General features: G+C 43.9%; 1 protein-coding gene across 1 annotated transcript in view; it reads left to right on the top strand.

Moving 5' to 3' along the window:
* VPS13A (vacuolar protein sorting 13 homolog A) overlaps nucleotides 1-18130 on the top strand; it is a 153830-nt gene that overhangs the window by 73595 nt on the left and 62105 nt on the right. The window contains exons 36-45 of the mRNA XM_069961812.1: nucleotides 97-227; nucleotides 322-488; nucleotides 1297-1520; nucleotides 1617-1849; nucleotides 7156-7248; nucleotides 7706-8068; nucleotides 8330-8431; nucleotides 10956-11114; nucleotides 12860-13121; nucleotides 16602-16762. Of these exons, the coding sequence (XP_069817913.1) occupies nucleotides 97-227; nucleotides 322-488; nucleotides 1297-1520; nucleotides 1617-1849; nucleotides 7156-7248; nucleotides 7706-8068; nucleotides 8330-8431; nucleotides 10956-11114; nucleotides 12860-13121; nucleotides 16602-16762 (1895 nt within the window). The remainder of the gene's footprint in view (nucleotides 1-96; nucleotides 228-321; nucleotides 489-1296; nucleotides 1521-1616; nucleotides 1850-7155; nucleotides 7249-7705; nucleotides 8069-8329; nucleotides 8432-10955; nucleotides 11115-12859; nucleotides 13122-16601; nucleotides 16763-18130) is intronic.

The following is an 18130-nucleotide window of genomic DNA, read 5'->3' as shown; positions in this document are numbered from 1 at the left end:
CGTCTATGATTATAGCAGCCTGTGGACATCTTTATGCAATGCTTGATAAACACTACTTGTAAAATACTTTATACTTTCATTTTGATTTTTTGTTAGGCACTACAGTGGTGACAGCAGCTGTAGTTGAAACCTACACACCTATAAAAGTGAAGACAACGTTGAAGTTGGATTTCCAGTTTGACTCACTCACTTTAAACTTGTATAGTTCCAGCCCAAGCTCCCCTCTGGTAATAATGATTGGAATGAAAAACCTGAGAGACCTTGGTATTTTTGGCTTGCACTTTCGATAGTTGTATTACTAGTTTATTCCTCTTTCAACAGAAAACCATCAGTGAAAGGGATGATAGTCTAAAACTTGCAGAGTTCAAATTGGGTTTGATCTCAACAGCTGTCAAGATGTCCTCTGATGGGGCCATGAGTGCGGCTGTGAAACTTACAAACTGCATGCTGGATGATAAGAGACCAGCTGTTCAGAAGGCAACTCCACGGTACTGTTTAATGTTTGTAAAATGAGATCTGTCCTAAAGTTTGCTGTTCATGTATTTTTCATGTATCTTGCCTGTGCCATCTTCTTTAGAATCAATGGAGCCACGTCATAGAGGGGCAGGGGTTTCCTCCCACTGGGGCGAGCTCAGTAATAGACCAGTACAGTGCTTAGGAAACAGGCCGCAGTTCAACAAAACGACCGTGGCACAGACTTCCCCACACCGGCGCTGTTCTATTCAAATGCAACACCTAAAGCTAGAGTACCTGATCATACATTCGCTTTAAATCTAGTACCAGTTACGTTTTTTTCACATACCTCTACCAGTTCTCTTATTATAATATAATCTTTTTACTATGTGGTACAGAGGTAAATTGCCAAATAAGTAGCTGTGGTCTTGGTATCTAAAAGAAAAATCTAAGACTATGGCCTTTCTTTCTTTGTACTGTTCCTTATTTTGGAATCTGTACTGCACGCACAGGCCTATTTAAGATAATTAAATGAACTCCATAAATTGGGCTCCAAACAAAAGTGCTTTTATGCACTGGGAATTTATAGTATATGCCCAGTTCGTGCCTTGTTTTTGCATCCTTTTTATAGCTATTTTTCAATAATTGCCATTGATATCTGTTTTAGAAAAAACAGGATATATCCGGGGCTAAAAAGGTAAAGCAAAAAGAAACTACATCACATAAATAATATGGGAATCATAAGAGTAACCAGTGTGCAAGTAACCAGTGTAAGCCAGCTATCTGCATGTAAAATATTAATTTTGCATCTCAGCTTTGAAATCTGGTTTATTCTGTTTTTAGTATGCTGGAAATGAAACATGGATCAGAGAAGAATGTCATGGTAGATGTCGGCTACAAGCAAGGCAGGGAAGGCACTGTTCTGGATGTAATTGTTCGTGACATCTATATGTGTACAAGTGTGGAGTTCCTGTGTACTGTAGCAGACATTTTTGTTAAAGCCAATGAACAAAGTTCTGCAGCACTTCGGAGCAATAAACAAACACCAGTTTCAAGTAAAGAAGCAGGTAAAGTAATACATTTTAGTTTAATATCTACCTGCAATACTAAAACCAGCTGCATAGTGACATAGATAAAAAACTAAATTTGCTTTGTGTCTCTAGCTCCTGCCCAACAGGTATCGAGAATGGAAATGAATGTAGAGGTTAAGAATCCAGAGTTTGTGTTTGTAGCTGATTTGTCAAGGGCAGATGCCCCAGCACTTGTACTTACAACACAGTGCGAACTTTCCATGAAGAACAGCCCGGAGCAGCAACATATGACCGCTACAGTGAAAGACCTCCATGTGAAGGCGTGCCCTTTTCTGCCAGACAAAAGAAATGGCAAGATCACCACAGTAAGAGGATTGATTACTTCTTTATACTTAAAGGCGTAGTGCGGCGCTAAACAATTATTCACAAAATAACACACATTACAAAGTTATACAACTTTGTAATGTATGTTGTGTATGTGAATGACCCCCGTCCGCCATCTTGGGACAATGACGTAGTCTTCGAAAGGCCGGCCGAACCGCCCCATCCGTCCCTCATGCCGGCCCCCTCTGCGTCATCAGCAGCTCAGCCGCGATTGGCTAAGCATAACTGTGCTCAGCCAATCGCAGCTGAGCACAATTGTGACGCGGTAGAGGGTGGCCGGCATTAGGGACGGATGGAGCGGTTCGGCCGGCCTCCCGAAGACTACGCCATTGTCCCAAGATGGCGGATGGGGGTCGACACAAGATGCGGCTAATATAATGCACCACACTTCCGGGTCTAGCGTGGGTGGGGGGAAACACGGGGAAGGGGGCCATTAACATAGATAACACACATTACAAAGTTGTATAACTTTGTAATGTGTGTTATTTTGTGAATAATTGTTATAATTGTTTAGCGCCGCACTACCCCTTTAATCAGATTTGGAATATCAATTTGTAAAGGCAGTAAGTATGTAATTGGATATCTAAGTGAGAGGAGTACCTTGTAGCTCTGTAGCTTCTAGGCCTGGACAAAGTCAATGATGGTAAATACTGTATGTAAAGTCAGTGTTATTTGGTAGTAAAGGGCTGACATTTTAAATGTCTAAGTCTTGTGGGTTTTAGTGGTAGACTTTGTAAATAAAAGTAATGATTTTATTTTAGAACCTAAGTAACTGGTGACGTCTTCTCTGATCCGCATTGTTCACTTTCCCTTTACTTCTTAATCTGTCTCAGAGCGCCGTGATGATTTCTTCCCAGCCCCCGATACGTAGGACCTGTGGGTAGTTTAGCAGCTCTGTGAAAAAGGCCCTGTAGTTAGCTTGGCCCCTTGTTGGTAGTTAAGCTCCCTGTAAGCAAGACCCCCAATATCTTCTCCCACCCCCCGCGTGAACTGCATCCCTCGATGCTGAACTGTGAAGAGCAAGTGGAAACACATCATGGGGGACAGAATTACCCCTTCCTCCTGTTGTACGCCTGCTGTACTCCCCACTCACCAAATGGGCATGCGAGGGGTGGGGGGGTTGGCAAGGGTTTGTGGCCTCCTACTGCGCCTCATTAATCATGTATTACGCCTGGAAGCAGGTGTAGATTTGTTGTGCAGGGCCGTCCGGGTTCACTAAGAGGTGTGTGCCTCTTAGTTAATCCATCCAGGGAAAATGGGTCCGGTCTTAATAACTGTCCCCCCATTGAGTATATTGGGAGCACGTCAAGGAATACAGTGGTGCCTTGGATTACGAGCATAATTTGTTCCAGGACCGCGCTTGTAATCCAAATCCACTCTTAAACTAAAGCAAATTTTCCCATAAGAAATCATGCAGACAATTGGTTCCACACCCCAAAAATAATGATTTTTTATAACATGTAAAACTAATAAAACAAACATTCAGAAACAGCTAAATATGTGATATTATAAGTTACTGTACAGTAATGGAGAGGATGGGATACAAAAGGGCTGACAGAGACTGCAGGGGGCATGAAGGAATGAGCAGGACAGATATGGGCACATACATGCAGCGCTCTCTGTCCGGGGAGAGAGGGGTTACAGCTATGGAGAGATTACCTCCACCGTCCTGTCCTCTGATGTAAGCCCCAGCCTGAAGTGGATCTGCTATGATTTGGAAGGTGAGGGAGACTTCCTGGGTCAGAGTACAGGGCTGTAGACCCCACTATGCAGACCATGCCCCTCCTCCACTTGCGCTCCCACCCAGTATAGGGAGCTCTTAAACCAAAACAATGCTCTTAAACCAAGTCACAATTTTGAAAAACTGAGCTCTTAAACCAAAACGCTCTTAAACCAAGTTACTTTTAAACCAAGGTACCACTGTATAGTGTTAATATTTGATAACCTATGCTAGTTCTAACACATTTGCAAATCAGTCCAACTACCAGAAAAGCCTGAAGTCTGTACCAGCAATTGGTACCTCCATTCTCTGCAGTCTTTTTTTTTACTGCCGTCCCTAGTGAGAGAGAGACCAAGATGGAACAGAGGAAGTGTGTGCAAGTGCTATGGGCAAGACATAGAGAAAGCTTGCACTGTGAGAATGCAAGCTGCATCTGTCTGCCTTCTCAAGAGGATCTACACTGTCTCTGAAAGTAAAAGGGGTTATCCAGGATTAGAAATGGCACTTTCTACTTTGTTGCAAAAACAGCACCACCCTTGTCTTTAGATTGTGTTTTATTGTAGTTCATCTACATTCACTTCAGTGGCGGAACTACCGCAGTAGCAGCCGTAGCTGCTGCTACGGGGCCCGGCACATCAAGGGGCCCGGCAGGGACTTCCTGAGTGATGTTCCCTGCTTAGCTATTAAGGACACTAGTCAAGCAGGGCAGTGGCAGACTTATCGCTTGTGCAGCCATTTTGGCTGCACAGGGGCCCAGGAGTCAGGGGTTGCCATCGCCCGCCCGCTAAGACAGGTTTTATGATGTTAGGTAGAGTCTACTTAACATCATGACACCTGTCTTAGCGGGCAGGAGAGACAGTAGATGTGTAAACAGCGCCGCGGCCGCGCGTATACATAGCCTGCTGCCTGACCGGAGAGGGTGTGTTGTGCGTCCCCTGAGCAGCAGCTGATGGGAAGCGAGGGGCCGCACACGCAGGGACGCTCCGCCTCCGCCAATCACAGCCCTGTAGTGCAGCCGTCCTTGCGTCCTCTGAGCAGCAGCTAATGAAAAGCAATGGCTGCACGCACTGGCATTGTGCCCCGCCCCCCCTCGGAGAGCTAGGTGAGCGCTCCTTTCTGGCAGTGGTTCCCGTCAGTAACTCCTCAATGACCAGTCCAGTGTGTTGCAGGTAATCCACTAAAGAACAAAGGAAAAAGTTAAAAGAGAGGGGAGGGGGGATGGGGCTGATAAGGGTGATGAATAAAGGGCTCTTGTGTGTGTCAGTGTGGGGATGGTTAGGGGGCCCTGTTGGGTGTAGTGGGGGAACGTATAAGCCGGGGCATCACAGAAGAGAGAGGGGGAGATAAAACATGAGTGCACACTCTCTCCCTCTCCTGGTCACTGAGAAGAAGCCCTGACAGGAGATTCCTCTCCTCCTGCAGCAGCTAGAGGCCGCTCTCCTGTCTGGCCTGTCAGCTGCCTGCACAGCCCTCTCCTGCCGGACCTCAGACGTAACAGCTCCTGCCTCCTCCTGTAAGTATATGCTGTCACCTAGAAGTGTGGTGTGTGTGTGTGTGTTTCTACAGGAGCTGTGCCATTATGGGACTACAACTCCCAATGTGGTCTGTCTGTGCCCCCATCCTCCTCAAAGACTAAATGGAGACACAGATTGCACAGACAGATCACACTGGGAGTTGTAGTCCCACACTGTCAACATACAAAGCTACCCTGTGACTGCAGCTCCTGTAGGACTGCATTGTAGTCACCCTACATACAATCATAGAATAATTTGAATTGTCCCATTTTTCCTTGCAATGCCAGACAGGATATATAGTCCAGCAACAGACTGGATCTATCTATCTAGTCCAGATATATTCCACGGCACAACGGATAACTTATAAATCGTGAAAAAAGTTTGATTCCATCAAAGGTGTAGATAACATGTACAGCACAGCAAAATTCAAAGGGTGCGACGTTTTTGACGGCCTCATCACTGTCCTTTTCAAGCATACACGTGCAGTGCCAGACAGGATACGTACATGCAGTCCCAGGCTGGATCTATCTGTACACACATGTACAGTGGAAGACAGGATATATAGTGCAGTACCAGGCTGTTATCCAGTCACAACAACATGGCGCTATTGTTCAGGTCTACTATGGTGCTGCTATACAGTCACAGTATGGCAGTATTGTTCAGTTCTGTTATGGCAGTATTGGTCAGGTCTGGTATGGTGCTGTTATACAGTCACAGTATGGTGGCATTGTTTAGGTCTGGTATCGCTGTATATGTTAAATGCGCAGTGTCTGAAGCGGTTACCTACCAATCCTATGACGTGAATCACTACAGACAATATGCAGATCATTTAATGTGCAACCTTGTTTATATATTTTAAGCATTTAAAAACCATGTAGAAAAAAAAAGATTCAGCCAATGTATGTGGCCGAAACCATACGTCCATTTCTTCCCCAGTGGCTGGAAAGGGGGGGGGGGCTTGGAAAGTTTGCTATGGGGCCCAGCCATTTCTAGTTACGCCCCTGATTCACTTCAATGGAACTGAGCTGCAAAACCACAGCCAGACTAAGGACAAGCCTGGTGCCTTTTCTAGAAAAAAAAAGTGGTCATGTTTTTCTAATTTTTTTATATCCCTTTTAATCAAGTTTTCCCTTTGTGATCACCCATAAAGTTAGGATCCCATGTGTAAACAATTGTGTCTTGTTTCTTGTATACTACTGTATGTACACAGTGCTGGCTCCTGAATGCAATTCCCTCTTCCCCTTGCTTAGCTTGTAATCAGAAGCAGCAGTTCAGTTCCTTGTATAACTCATTTACTGTGTTGCTGCTATGTCTTACATTTCTGCTCACACAGCACCTTGTAAATTCAGTGCATGGGTAACTTTCTTATCCATGTGCTATCTATAGTAGTGTACTTTAAATTATTTTCTTGTACAATGTCAGCCTGTTTAGTCCAGTGCACTTTCATCAGCAACTTTAAGACATAGCATAGAGTAGGTGCTGTGATGTCATTGGCCAGAGACGTAGGGGGAAGGATTTCATTGTGTAAGTACTGCCGGCAAACAGCCCAGCTCTGGCCCTGCCCTCGAAATGCAGTGAATGAAAAATAGCTGTGCACCATGGAGAGGACTCTCAATAACGACAATAAGAGCCCAGAAATCCAGTCACCACTTAAAGGGGTTGATCACTTTTAAGGTTTTTGAAATGACATGTAAGCTTTAAATTTAGCTCCAGATTTAGGATATTTTTGTATGTGCACTTAAAGAAAAAATTTAGTATATCACCACCAGCTGTTCCTTTTCAATAACTTTACTGTCCCCACCTCAGTAAATGTCAGAGCAGATGCTAGGCAAGTGCAGTTGCAATCCCCTTCCTGATGTAAGGTAACATATTTAGTGCTGAGTTGTAAAGTTACATGGGCTAAGGCATGGTACTGATAAACAGTTATTTCTGTGTCTTTATATTGTAATTGACTCTGTGAACGTTGATGGTCCAGAACTGGTGTCTTTTGTTTTACATGTATCCCAACACAGTTCTAAATCATTTTAACTTTTTTTTTTTTTTTTTTAAATAGATTTTACAACCATGTGATGTGTTTTTCCAAAGTGTTCAGTCTAATGGTGGTCCACAGAATATTGAACTCTCAATAAAATCCCTTGTTTTAAAGGTAAGCATTTTTCTGTTGAACGTTATAAGGGAAAGCAGTACAAGTTTACTCTAGGGAGAGAAAAATAGACATGGTAGCACATCCATAAAAGTTATGACTGACCAGTTTAGTAGTATATTGTGCTGAGAAGCGGATCGTCAGTCATAAAGCAGTACAAATTTACTTTAGTAGCTGGAAAGCAATCTTTTGTTTTAGGCTAGGTTCACACTATGTAAAAATTACAGCCGTCTTTAATAATAACGTCCGTCATTGCGCAAATAAATCTATTATGTAGAAAATTATGGACATTATTTGTGGAACAATGGCCGCATCACATCTATATATCACACGTGCATCACTTGTGCTCTTCCTGTAGTGCAATTTACATCTATTTCTGATACACCTAATTTTAGAAACGTAATTTATCTGATGTTTGTCCAGGATTTCAGTATTCATGCAGAGTGGATTTTTTTTCTAGGTCTCTCCAGTTATTATAAACACAGTGATCACCATCACATCAGCACTGTCTACTTCCAGAAAAGAATCCGTAAGCGAGGTCACTAGCCCCGTTCCGCCAGATCTTTGGAAAAAAAAAGACTTAAAGGATTTGAAATTGTGGTTTCTTGAAGAAGAAAATGAGACAGAAAACAAAAATAGTGAAACTGATCAGATGGTCTTAACAGGAGAAAAATTTGACTTGAATATTGACTCAATTATTATTACCCTAGAAGCTGGTGTTGGCCACAGAACCCTGCCCATGCTTTTAGCAAAGTCCTCTTTCAAAGGAAATGTGATGAATTGGAGCACCCTCATAAACCTGTACAGCCAGCTTGAGCTAGAGGTACCTATAGTCATTACTAATGATGTTGTCTTCTGGGAAAGTTGTGTATGGTATTGCAGGTCAGCTCCATTGATGAAATGAATGGAGCTGACCTGCAATACAACACAAAACCTAAAGACAGGTGGATGACTACTTTTTGCAGAAAGTTTTTAATCCTGGAAAATAAAAAATGTGATTGATATGTTATGTTACAATGTATAAATCATCTTATTTCTAGTCTGATTTATAACTTTTATATATGTTTTTTTCTTTTTTCTTCAGGTTCATTACTACAATGAAATGTTTGGTGTATGGGAGCCTTTGCTAGAACCTCTGGAAATAGAGCAAAGTGATAAATTTCGCCCTTGGAGTCTTGAAGTTAAGGTAGCTTTTTATAAGTTACAGACGGCTACTCTGTTTTGTTTCACAAAATGACATTATACATTCAGAAAGGTTATGAATCCAATCAATAGTAGACTACATTCATACTATTAAATGCAAAGTATACACCAACATAACTTTTTGACATATGCCAGCATAAACTTAAAACACAGAGCACATTTTAAATAAATGTCAATCTACAGCAAAGATGGCTTCTGCCAGAAAACTACATTTCCCATAATGCAATGGTTCTTCCTGATTGGTCCCTGATGTAGAAGAGCTGATCATCATGTAGTTCTCTAACAGCAATGCTGGGAGTTGTAGTTCTTCAGCAGCTATCAGTAATATGAAGCTTTCTGCATCAAATTACTGATAGCTGCTGAAGAACTACAACTCCCAGCAGAGTGCTCTGCAGCCAGCTTTTTATTACAGCTATCACAACATAATGCAGCAGAACTGGCTCCATCCTTGCCTCTGCCCCTGCTCTCTCCCTGCTGATCTCACCCCAGCACACACATGTCAAACCAGGTAGCCCCTGTCGCTGCTGCATTCTGGATAATAGGCTAGTTGACTCTGCTACATCATTTGCCGGGAATCAGCTGGGAGAGCAGGGCAGCAGCAGGGACGGAACCGGCTTGACGTGTGTACGGGAGGCTGCTATCAGCAGGGCAGCGGCACGGTCAGAGCCCGGAGTCGGATGTCGGATTATTGTGTGTGCTGGTGGGGGGTGCTATTGGCAGGGTCGCAGCCCGGAGCTGACTGACTGTGTCTGCGGGCGGGTGGGGGGAGTTAGGTGTGCTATCAGCAGGGGCAGCGGCAGGGACAGAGCCCGAGCCAGCTTGACATGTGTGTGCTGGGGTGGGGTGGAGGGAGCAGGGAGAGCGGCAGCAGCCGCATGAAGGGTAGTCAACCTCAGGTTTGTGTGGGGGGAGGGTGCTATTACAGCAGGGATGGAACTGGCCTGTCAACCTGTCTGTTAAGAGAGGACACGTGATCCCGACTCCGAAGGTGGGGGCCAGGAGAAAGGAGCGTGTCGGAGTGAACGGCGTTAACCTTACTTTGTGCATGGAGAGGGGGTGAGAAAGCAGAAACAGCTTCAAAATGGCTCAGAACAGCTAATTACTTCTACAGAGCAATACATAGAGCAATGGGTGGGCTATTGGCTATTTAACCCTGTAAAAAAGATTTTGGGAGGAATACCTCTTTAAAATCTGCTGCAAGAATATAGGGCTATAGATAAAGAGTATTACAGTGGATTTGCTGCGATATGCACAGGGGGAAATCTGCTGTGAACTGTGAATCTACCTTTTTGCCTTAAAGGGAACCAGTCAACATTAAAATGCTATCTAAGCTATTGCTGTCATGTTAAAGTGAGTGATCCTGCCATTGATTAACACTGTTTACTGGACTCCTTAACACAGAATGAGCAGGGATTTTAATCAACAAGTTATAAGTTATGCTAAATCTTTTCCCAATGGATCTATCTGCTCAGCTCCTCCTGCTATACAACATTGTCTTGGTGACAAGTTCCCTTTACGTTTTCTATTGCTTTAGGCTGTGTTCTCACACAGTATTTTTGCTCAGTATTTTGGTTAGTATTTTGCAATCAAAACCAGTAGTGGATTGAAAACACAGAAAAGCTATGTTCACACACTGTTGAAATTGAGTGGATGGCCGCCATTTAATGGCAAATAATTGTTGTTATTTTAAAACAGTGGCCGCCGTTTTTATATAACGGACAGTATTTGCCATTAAATGATGGCCAGCCACTCAATTCCAACAGTGTGTGTGAACATAGCCTTTCTGTGTTTTCAATCCACTCTTGGTATTGTTTGCAAAATACTGAACAGAAATACTGTGTGAAAACATAGCCTAAGGGTAGCTTTACACGTACCGTATCGCTGAGTTTTTAACGCTGCATTTTTGGTGCGATTTTTACATGCGAGTTTTGATTTTCACATGAAAATCATGTGAAAATCAAAACGCGCATGTAAACAATGCAGCAAAAAGGCAGCGATAAAAACGCAGCGATACTGTACGTGTGAAGGCACCCTTAGGCTGGGTTCACACTACGTATATTTCAGTCAGTATTGTGGTCCTCATATTGCAACCAAAACCAGGAGTGGATTGAAAACACAGAAAGGCTCTGTTCACACAATGGTGAAATTGAGTGGATGGCCGCCATATAACAGTAAATAACTGCCATTATTTCAATATAACAGCCATTGTTTTAAAATAACAGCAAATATTTGCCATTAAATGGCGGCCATCCACTCAATTTCAACATTGTGTGAACAGAGCCTTTCTGTGTTTTCAATCCACTCCTGGTTTTGGTTGCAATATGAGGATCACAATACTGACTGAAATATACCTAGTGTGAACCCAGCCTCAAGCTGTAAGTTTAACTTCTAAACTCCAGTACAGGCACATACTGTATGCTCCACATCTGTGCAAATGCTTGTAAAGCATATCTTGTTTTAACCTAAAGATACATATATAGTAATATATACTAAATTTATTATTCTAGATGAAAAAGAAATTAAGAAAACTAATTTGTGAACTTGATGGTGAAGAGGAGAGCTACAAGATACCAGACTATGTTACAGCAATAAATGTTTATTCTAAAGATCAACTAAACATCACACTGTCTAAATGCGGGATTGTAACACTGACTAACCTAGGGCAGGTAAGGAGTTCAATAAATCCCTGTAAACATTTTCACATCTACCATAGACACAATGTATTTAGTCACCAAACGAGAATTTGATGTACAGTTATCCTACCAAACTCCCCAATTACAAGCATGTTTAGCCAAGTTTAAACTGGTATGTCATGTTTTTCCCAGAAGGTAAGAGGGATAGTCAGTGGCTTACTGGAAATAGAAGATCTGCACTTTCTTGTTTCCTTGGGAGATGTTGGGGACCGAGCCCAGATCAGCCAACATTTCTGTATAGATAGACAATATGCCATGTGTATATTACCTCAAATGTTATCTTGTTTGGGCACAGAATTGTGTGTGGATACTATTTTTATTCTGGTTTCTGTTTTATGTCCACAAATGCTTGAGGCATTATAATTAAAGTTCAATAATTAAGTGTAAAAATATTACTGAATTGTATGTTAAAGGCTGTGGACACCTTTACACTGATTTATTTTTATTTATTTTTTTACTGGAAACAAAATTTAGCAAATTTAGTCTAAATAGAGTCTAAATGGTTTGCGCAAAAATTTGTGCCTTTTCCCTTGTGTTCGCCTGGCTCGATGATGGGGGCAGGAAGAAGGGATGATTTACACCTGCTAGCGGGCAGGCCACAGTTCCGCCAGATTTACTGAGAGGCGTGTGCCTCCTAATAACTTATACAAACAAGAAAAAAAATCACAAAAACAATGCCAGAATATAAATGTAAACCTACCCCTATGCACAGATCACAGGAATGGCCATCTGAGTAAATTGCAACATGCACTTCTCCTCTCACAGTTTATGGGACTTCTGAATATGGGTGATTTCAGCACTCAACAGTGTTTTGGTATCCCCTAAATCAGTGCTTCTCAAACTTTTTTTACCGGAGCCTCACTCAACAGACCAAGGCAATGCTTGGGCCTCACCAGACTGACCAAGAGGATGCTGGGCCTCACTACATGTGGTGAAAGTCCATTTAAATAGCTGACAATAATGCTAGGGCTACCTTTCACCTATCTCCCAAGCTCTATATACTAATAAAGCAAGTACGAAATAAATTAATAATGTTGGTAAAATGAAGATTTTTGCAAACAGCCAAAGAACTTTGCAGATCATAGTTACTTTGTGAAAACTGGTTCCCCAGCTGGGCCTCACCAACAACTAGGAGGCGCCTCACTGGTGAGGCCTGCCTCACAATTTGAGAAGCACTGCCCTAGATAATGAATGTAGTGGTGGCTGAGCATGTGGATAAGGGATAAGGATTTATTTTTGAGTAACCCATTTAGGGAAGGATCATCAACAATGTTCTCTTTATTTTAAAGGACACCTGTCACCCCCCGTGCCGGGTGACAGGCTCCCGACCCCCTGTTAGATCCCCCTATACTCACGTGATCCCGCCGGGTCCCGCTTCCTGAGCCGGTCGGGTCACGGAGATATCAGCGCCCGAAGCCCGGCGCGGACGCTGACAGCTGAGTCAGACGCCCATAGAGAATGAATGGGGAGTCCGATGCTCCGACATTCTCTATGGGCATCGGACTCATCTCTTAGCGCGCACGCCGGGCTTCGGGCGCTGAAATCTCCGTGACCCGACCGGCTCAGGAAGCGGGACCCGGCGGGATCACGTGAGTATAGGGGGATCTAACGGGGTCGGGAGCCTGTCACCCCGGCACGGGGGGTGACAGGTCCTGTTTAATGTTCATAATGAATTGCTATTCTCTAATTGTTATGTTATTGAACATTTTGTGCTACAGGGTTTTGCTGAAGCAGCCAGCCAAACATCAGATGTCTTCAGAAAAGATCAAGCTCCATTTGTCATCAACAATTGCCTGGGTCTCTGTATTTCTATCTCTTTAAGTGACTCATTTACTGCTTTAAATGTTGACCCAAGTTTAAAGAGCCTAGAACTGGATGATGGGCAGAGTCTTAGCCTGGATTATGTCCATACCAAAACTCAGACTGATCAGTTTTCAGCTATGACCAGTCTTAGCAGCAAACTCTTCTATATCCAGCTCAGTAAGTCACCAATGCATGCTTTGAAAATATATATTTTTTTTGTAAAGAGTAACATAGATTAACAAAGAAACATTAACATTGTTGTTAACATTGAGTTGTTATAGGGCAGGGGTCCTCAACTGGCGGTCCGCGGTCCGAACGCGGACCGCAGTCCGAACCCGGACCGCGTAGGCCAGCTGTCCGGACCCCTGGTCCGACCTCCCAACCGCCCCATCCCGGGACGGCCCCCATGTGTCCCGCTCCCCACTGCAATGCCTCCCGCCCCATAGGCGTACTGTCCTTAGATTTCAGTACGCCTGTGGGGCTGGGGGCAGTGTCGGCCCGGCTGATATGCGCTCTCTGGGGATGTCCCGGGGATTCCCCAGCAGAGCGCGCATCAGTGACCTCCGTGTACGCCGCCATCCTGAACTTCCCGGAAGTACAGACCGGCAGTGTACACTGAGGTCACTGGTGCACGCTCTGCTGGGGAATCCCCGGGACATCCCCAGAGAACGCATATCAGTCGGGGGCCAAGCCGACAGGAGAAAAGAAGAAGATAGACGCAGCGGGGGAGCGAGGTACTAGGTGGGTTGTGGTTTGTTTGTTTTTTTGTCTGGGGCCATCTATAAGGGGAGAGCTCACAGGGGGGCTATATACTACTGGGGGAAGCTCATAGGGGGCTATATACTACAGTAACAGCGCACAGGGGGGCTATATACTACTGGGGGGGCTATATACTATTGGGGGAGCGCACAGGGGGCTATATACTACTGGGGGGCTATATACTATTGGGGGGAGCTCAAAGTGGGCTATATACTACTGGGGGGAATGCGCAGGGAGGCTATATACTAATGGGGGGGCTATATACTACTGGGGGAGCACACAGCGGGGCTATATACTACTGGGGTGAGCGCAGAGGAGGCTATATACTACTGGGGGAGCTCACAGGGCTATATACTACAGGGGGAGAGTGCACAGGGGGGCTATATACTACGGGGGGAGCACACAGGGGGGCTATATACTACTGGGGGGAGCGCACTGGGGGGGCTATATACTACTGGGGGGAGTGCACAGGGGGACTGTATACTACTGGGGGGAGCTCACCGGGGGCTATAATCTACTGGGGGAGAGCTCACAGGGGGCTATATACTACTGGGGGAGAGCGCACAGGGGGGCTATATACTACTGGGGGGCGCTCACAGGGGGGCTATATACTACTGAGGGAGAGCACAGGGGGGCTATATACTACTGGGGGGAGCTCACATGGGGGCTATATACTACTGGGGGAGAGCTCACAGGGGGGCTATATACTACTGAGGGAGAGCACAGGGGGGGCTATATACTACTGGGGGGAGCTCACAGGGGGGCTATATATTACTGGGGGAGAGCTCACAGGGGGCTATATACTACTGGGGGAGAGCTCACAGGGGGGCTATATACTACTGGGGGAGAGCTCACAGGGGGGCTATATACTACTGGGGGAGAGCACAGGGGGCTATATACTACTGGGGGAGAGCTCACAGGGGGGCTATATACTACTGGGGGAGAGCTCACGGGTGGGCTATATACTACTGGGGGAGAGCGCACAGGGTGACTATATTCTACTGGGGGAGCAACAGGGGGGCTATATACTACTAGGGCAGTTTCCCCCTTTGTACCCAATATCAAAGTGCTGGTGAGAGAGAAAACCGCCAGTTTTCCCACTAATAAGCATCAATTCTGTAATGTAAATAGTTGAACGTTTGTGAAAAGTAACAAAACACGTTTCCTACTGATGTTCAGCTTGGACCTTCACCTGACAATAGACCCCGGTAAGTGGACCTTCACTAAAAGTTGTTGATTACCCCTGTTATAGGGGTTTTCTAACTCCTTCAAACATACCTGATAAATGATGATCAGGGTCCCTGCTGCTTCCTGAGTCATTGCACAGTGATGGGTGCTGTCACCTGATGCCACATAGTGTTGGCAGTCAGCACAATGGATAACAAAGTTGCAGCTAGTGATGCTACCCCGCAGCCATGTGACATCAGACAAATCATGTGATGGAACGTTGCAGCTTTATTTGGATCAAGTCTTGGTAAAAGTGTTGTTCATCAGATAAGGCTTTGTTGTAGCACTTCAATGTATGTGTGTGTGTGTGTGTGTAATATATATTTATATATATATATATATATTATATAATCTAATTTTTTTTTTATATTGTCAGTAGTATGCCCATCTTGTAAAGATGCTTGGTTCCACACCTAAAATAATTTTTTTTATTCTGAATAACATGTAAAACAAATGAAACAAACATTTAATGACAGCTGGATATGTGATATTATAAGTTACTGTACAGTATAGCGATAAGCATGTGGAGTATAATGTATAGTAAATTCATAAAGCTGAAAACACAGCAGCAGTTTGAAGATACAGGATGGAACTGCAGATTCCCATAATGCAGTAGTGTAGTACAACAGGCTAGAATAGAGAAGCAGGGCTGCTGTCAGAGGTCTGTGTGGCCACATGACCAGAAGGGGGTGTGTTCAGCATGGACCATTCAGTAAGTGAGAATCACAGAACTGTGCAGGAGGACAGTGACAGAAACTTTTCTATACAGCAGTGTGTATAGCTGAGTGTGAGTGCAGGTACATTATAGCAGGAATGCAGAGGATGGGAAACACAAGGGCTGACAGAGACTGCAGGGAGTATGAAGGAATGAGCAGGGTATAGGGTGAGCACAGTATAGCAGCACTTTCTATCTGGGGAGAAAGGGGTTACAGCTATGAAGAGATTACCTCCACAGTCCTGTCCCCTGATGTTAGCCCCAGCCTCAAGTGGATCCACTAGGATTTGGAAGGTGATGGAGACTTCCTAGGTCAGAGTACAAAGCTGTAGTCCAAGCTACATGTATATAGACCATGCCACTCCCCCTCCCACCCAGTAAAGGGAGCTCTTAAACCAAAGCAATGCTCTTAAACCAAGTTACAATTTAGAAAAAATTTGAGCAATTTTGAAAAACTCTTGCTCTCAATCCAAGCTACTCTTAAACCGAGGTACCACTGTAATGTATACTTACCCCTTCCACTCCACCGCAGCTGCTGGATCCTGGGCCATCAGCTCTGCATTGCTGTCAATATTTTCACAGCATCCGATGACATGCTGTTCCCACAGGAAATGGGCAGTCAGCATAGACTCTGAGGGCCTGGGAACCAGCAACTGCGGCAGGACAGGTAAGTATACATTACTGTCATGTACTCCGCAGCCCCAGCAGCATGGCTAATTATGCATTTATCCTAGATAACCCCTTTAAGGTTTTTAGTTTTATTTATCTGCATAATGTAATTTACTTATAGTATGTAACAAACTATATAACAAAATATTTTCTGCTTGTGCTTTAACTCTGATGATGATTAATGGGAATCATTAGAGATATTTGTTCTGACAGCATCTACCAACAGTGTAAAAATTTGAAAATAATTAAACCGTATAAACTAAGATGATTGTTTTCCTCCATACCAGCTCCTTGGAATCACTCTTCAAGTGACAAAATATCTTTAACCAAAGTGGGTCGAAGTCTTCACTGTGTAAGACATTCAGATTCTGGTGTGGAGCGATACATTGTTTGTCAAATCGATTCTGTGGAAGGGACAAAATGTATAACTATACGGTCACCATTACAGGTACGTTTCTGTTAATATCATGCAGAAATTATTATACATTATATTAGTTACCCCACCGTTCAAAGTGACTTTGACTGAAATAAGTGTAAAAAATGATTAAAGAGGACCTGTCATCCCCTCTGCCGGGGTGACAGGCTCCTGACCCCCTGCTAGATCCCCCTATACTCACCTAATCGTGCCGGGTCCCTCACCATTCACTCGACGCGCGTTTCGCGTGTTGCTTTATCGATCACCCTCGATAAAGCAACACACGAAACGTGCGTCAGTTGAATGGTGAGGTGGACTTTTATACTAAGGACATGTATGGGTAACGTTTACTATCTCTCGATGGTGCTTTTTTCTGTATAACTCACTTTGAGGTTCACTCTTTCTGTGCAATATCAACCCAGTGCCCAGTATATATATATATATATATATATATATATATATATATGTATAGGTTTTCCATTTACTGTTATTTATTTTGTGATGTAGCACTTTATGTAATGGAACCCTGTAAAATCCACTGTTTTGTTGGGGTTGTGTATCAGTTCCATCTCCCTTGATATATATTTTTAACTAAGTTAATTAATTTTTTGATATATCAATAAAAGACATTTCTTTATTGCATTCGTATTTTATTTATTGGTTTTAGTGTTGGTGTTTTGGGTGCGCATAGACCGCACTATTGGAGCCTTATATAGGATTGTTAGTCTCTATATGACTGCAATGTGCTAACACAGTATAGTCATGTAGAAATAAAACCCAGCTGCATCGGCTGTGATCTGTATGACTGTGCTAGCTAGGAATTACTGTACATTGACTATTTCTGGAAGACTTCATACAACCAATGTAAAAAAAAGGCACATGAAAGGTATACTGGAGTTTGTAGAGAGTCTATAGTCACATGTGCCTTATGTTCCCTCCAAACTCTTGAATTAAGAATACAAAAATAAAAGATAAATGGGCTAAAAGAATTCACATTAATTGTTGACATTGCAATTTGGTCACCAGCTTTGATGATATCTTTATCTAACTAGTATTAAAGGGAACCTGTCTTCCCCCGTGCCGCGGCAGAGCCCGGCTGACCCCCCCACTAGAGACCCTTATACTTACCCTGAAGAACGAAGTCCAGCTCTTCGAGCCGCTCCTGCTACCGAGATATCACTGTTGGAAGCCCGACGCGCATCAGAGATGAGTCCAATGCCCATAGAGAATGAATGGAGCCGTCATTCTCAATGGGCATCAGACTCCTCTCTGATACGCACGCTGGGCTTCCGATAATGATATCTCGGCAGCAGGAGTGGCTCCAGGAGCAGGACTTCGTTCTCCGTGGTAAGTATTAGGGTTTCTAGCTGGGGGTCGGCCGGGCTCGGGGGGTGAAAGGTT

The sequence above is a fragment of the Dendropsophus ebraccatus genome, chromosome 3 (assembly GCF_027789765.1).
Source record: "Dendropsophus ebraccatus isolate aDenEbr1 chromosome 3, aDenEbr1.pat, whole genome shotgun sequence".
Taxonomy (NCBI): domain Eukaryota; kingdom Metazoa; phylum Chordata; class Amphibia; order Anura; family Hylidae; genus Dendropsophus; species Dendropsophus ebraccatus.
This window is presented reverse-complemented; position numbering and strand designations above follow the sequence as displayed.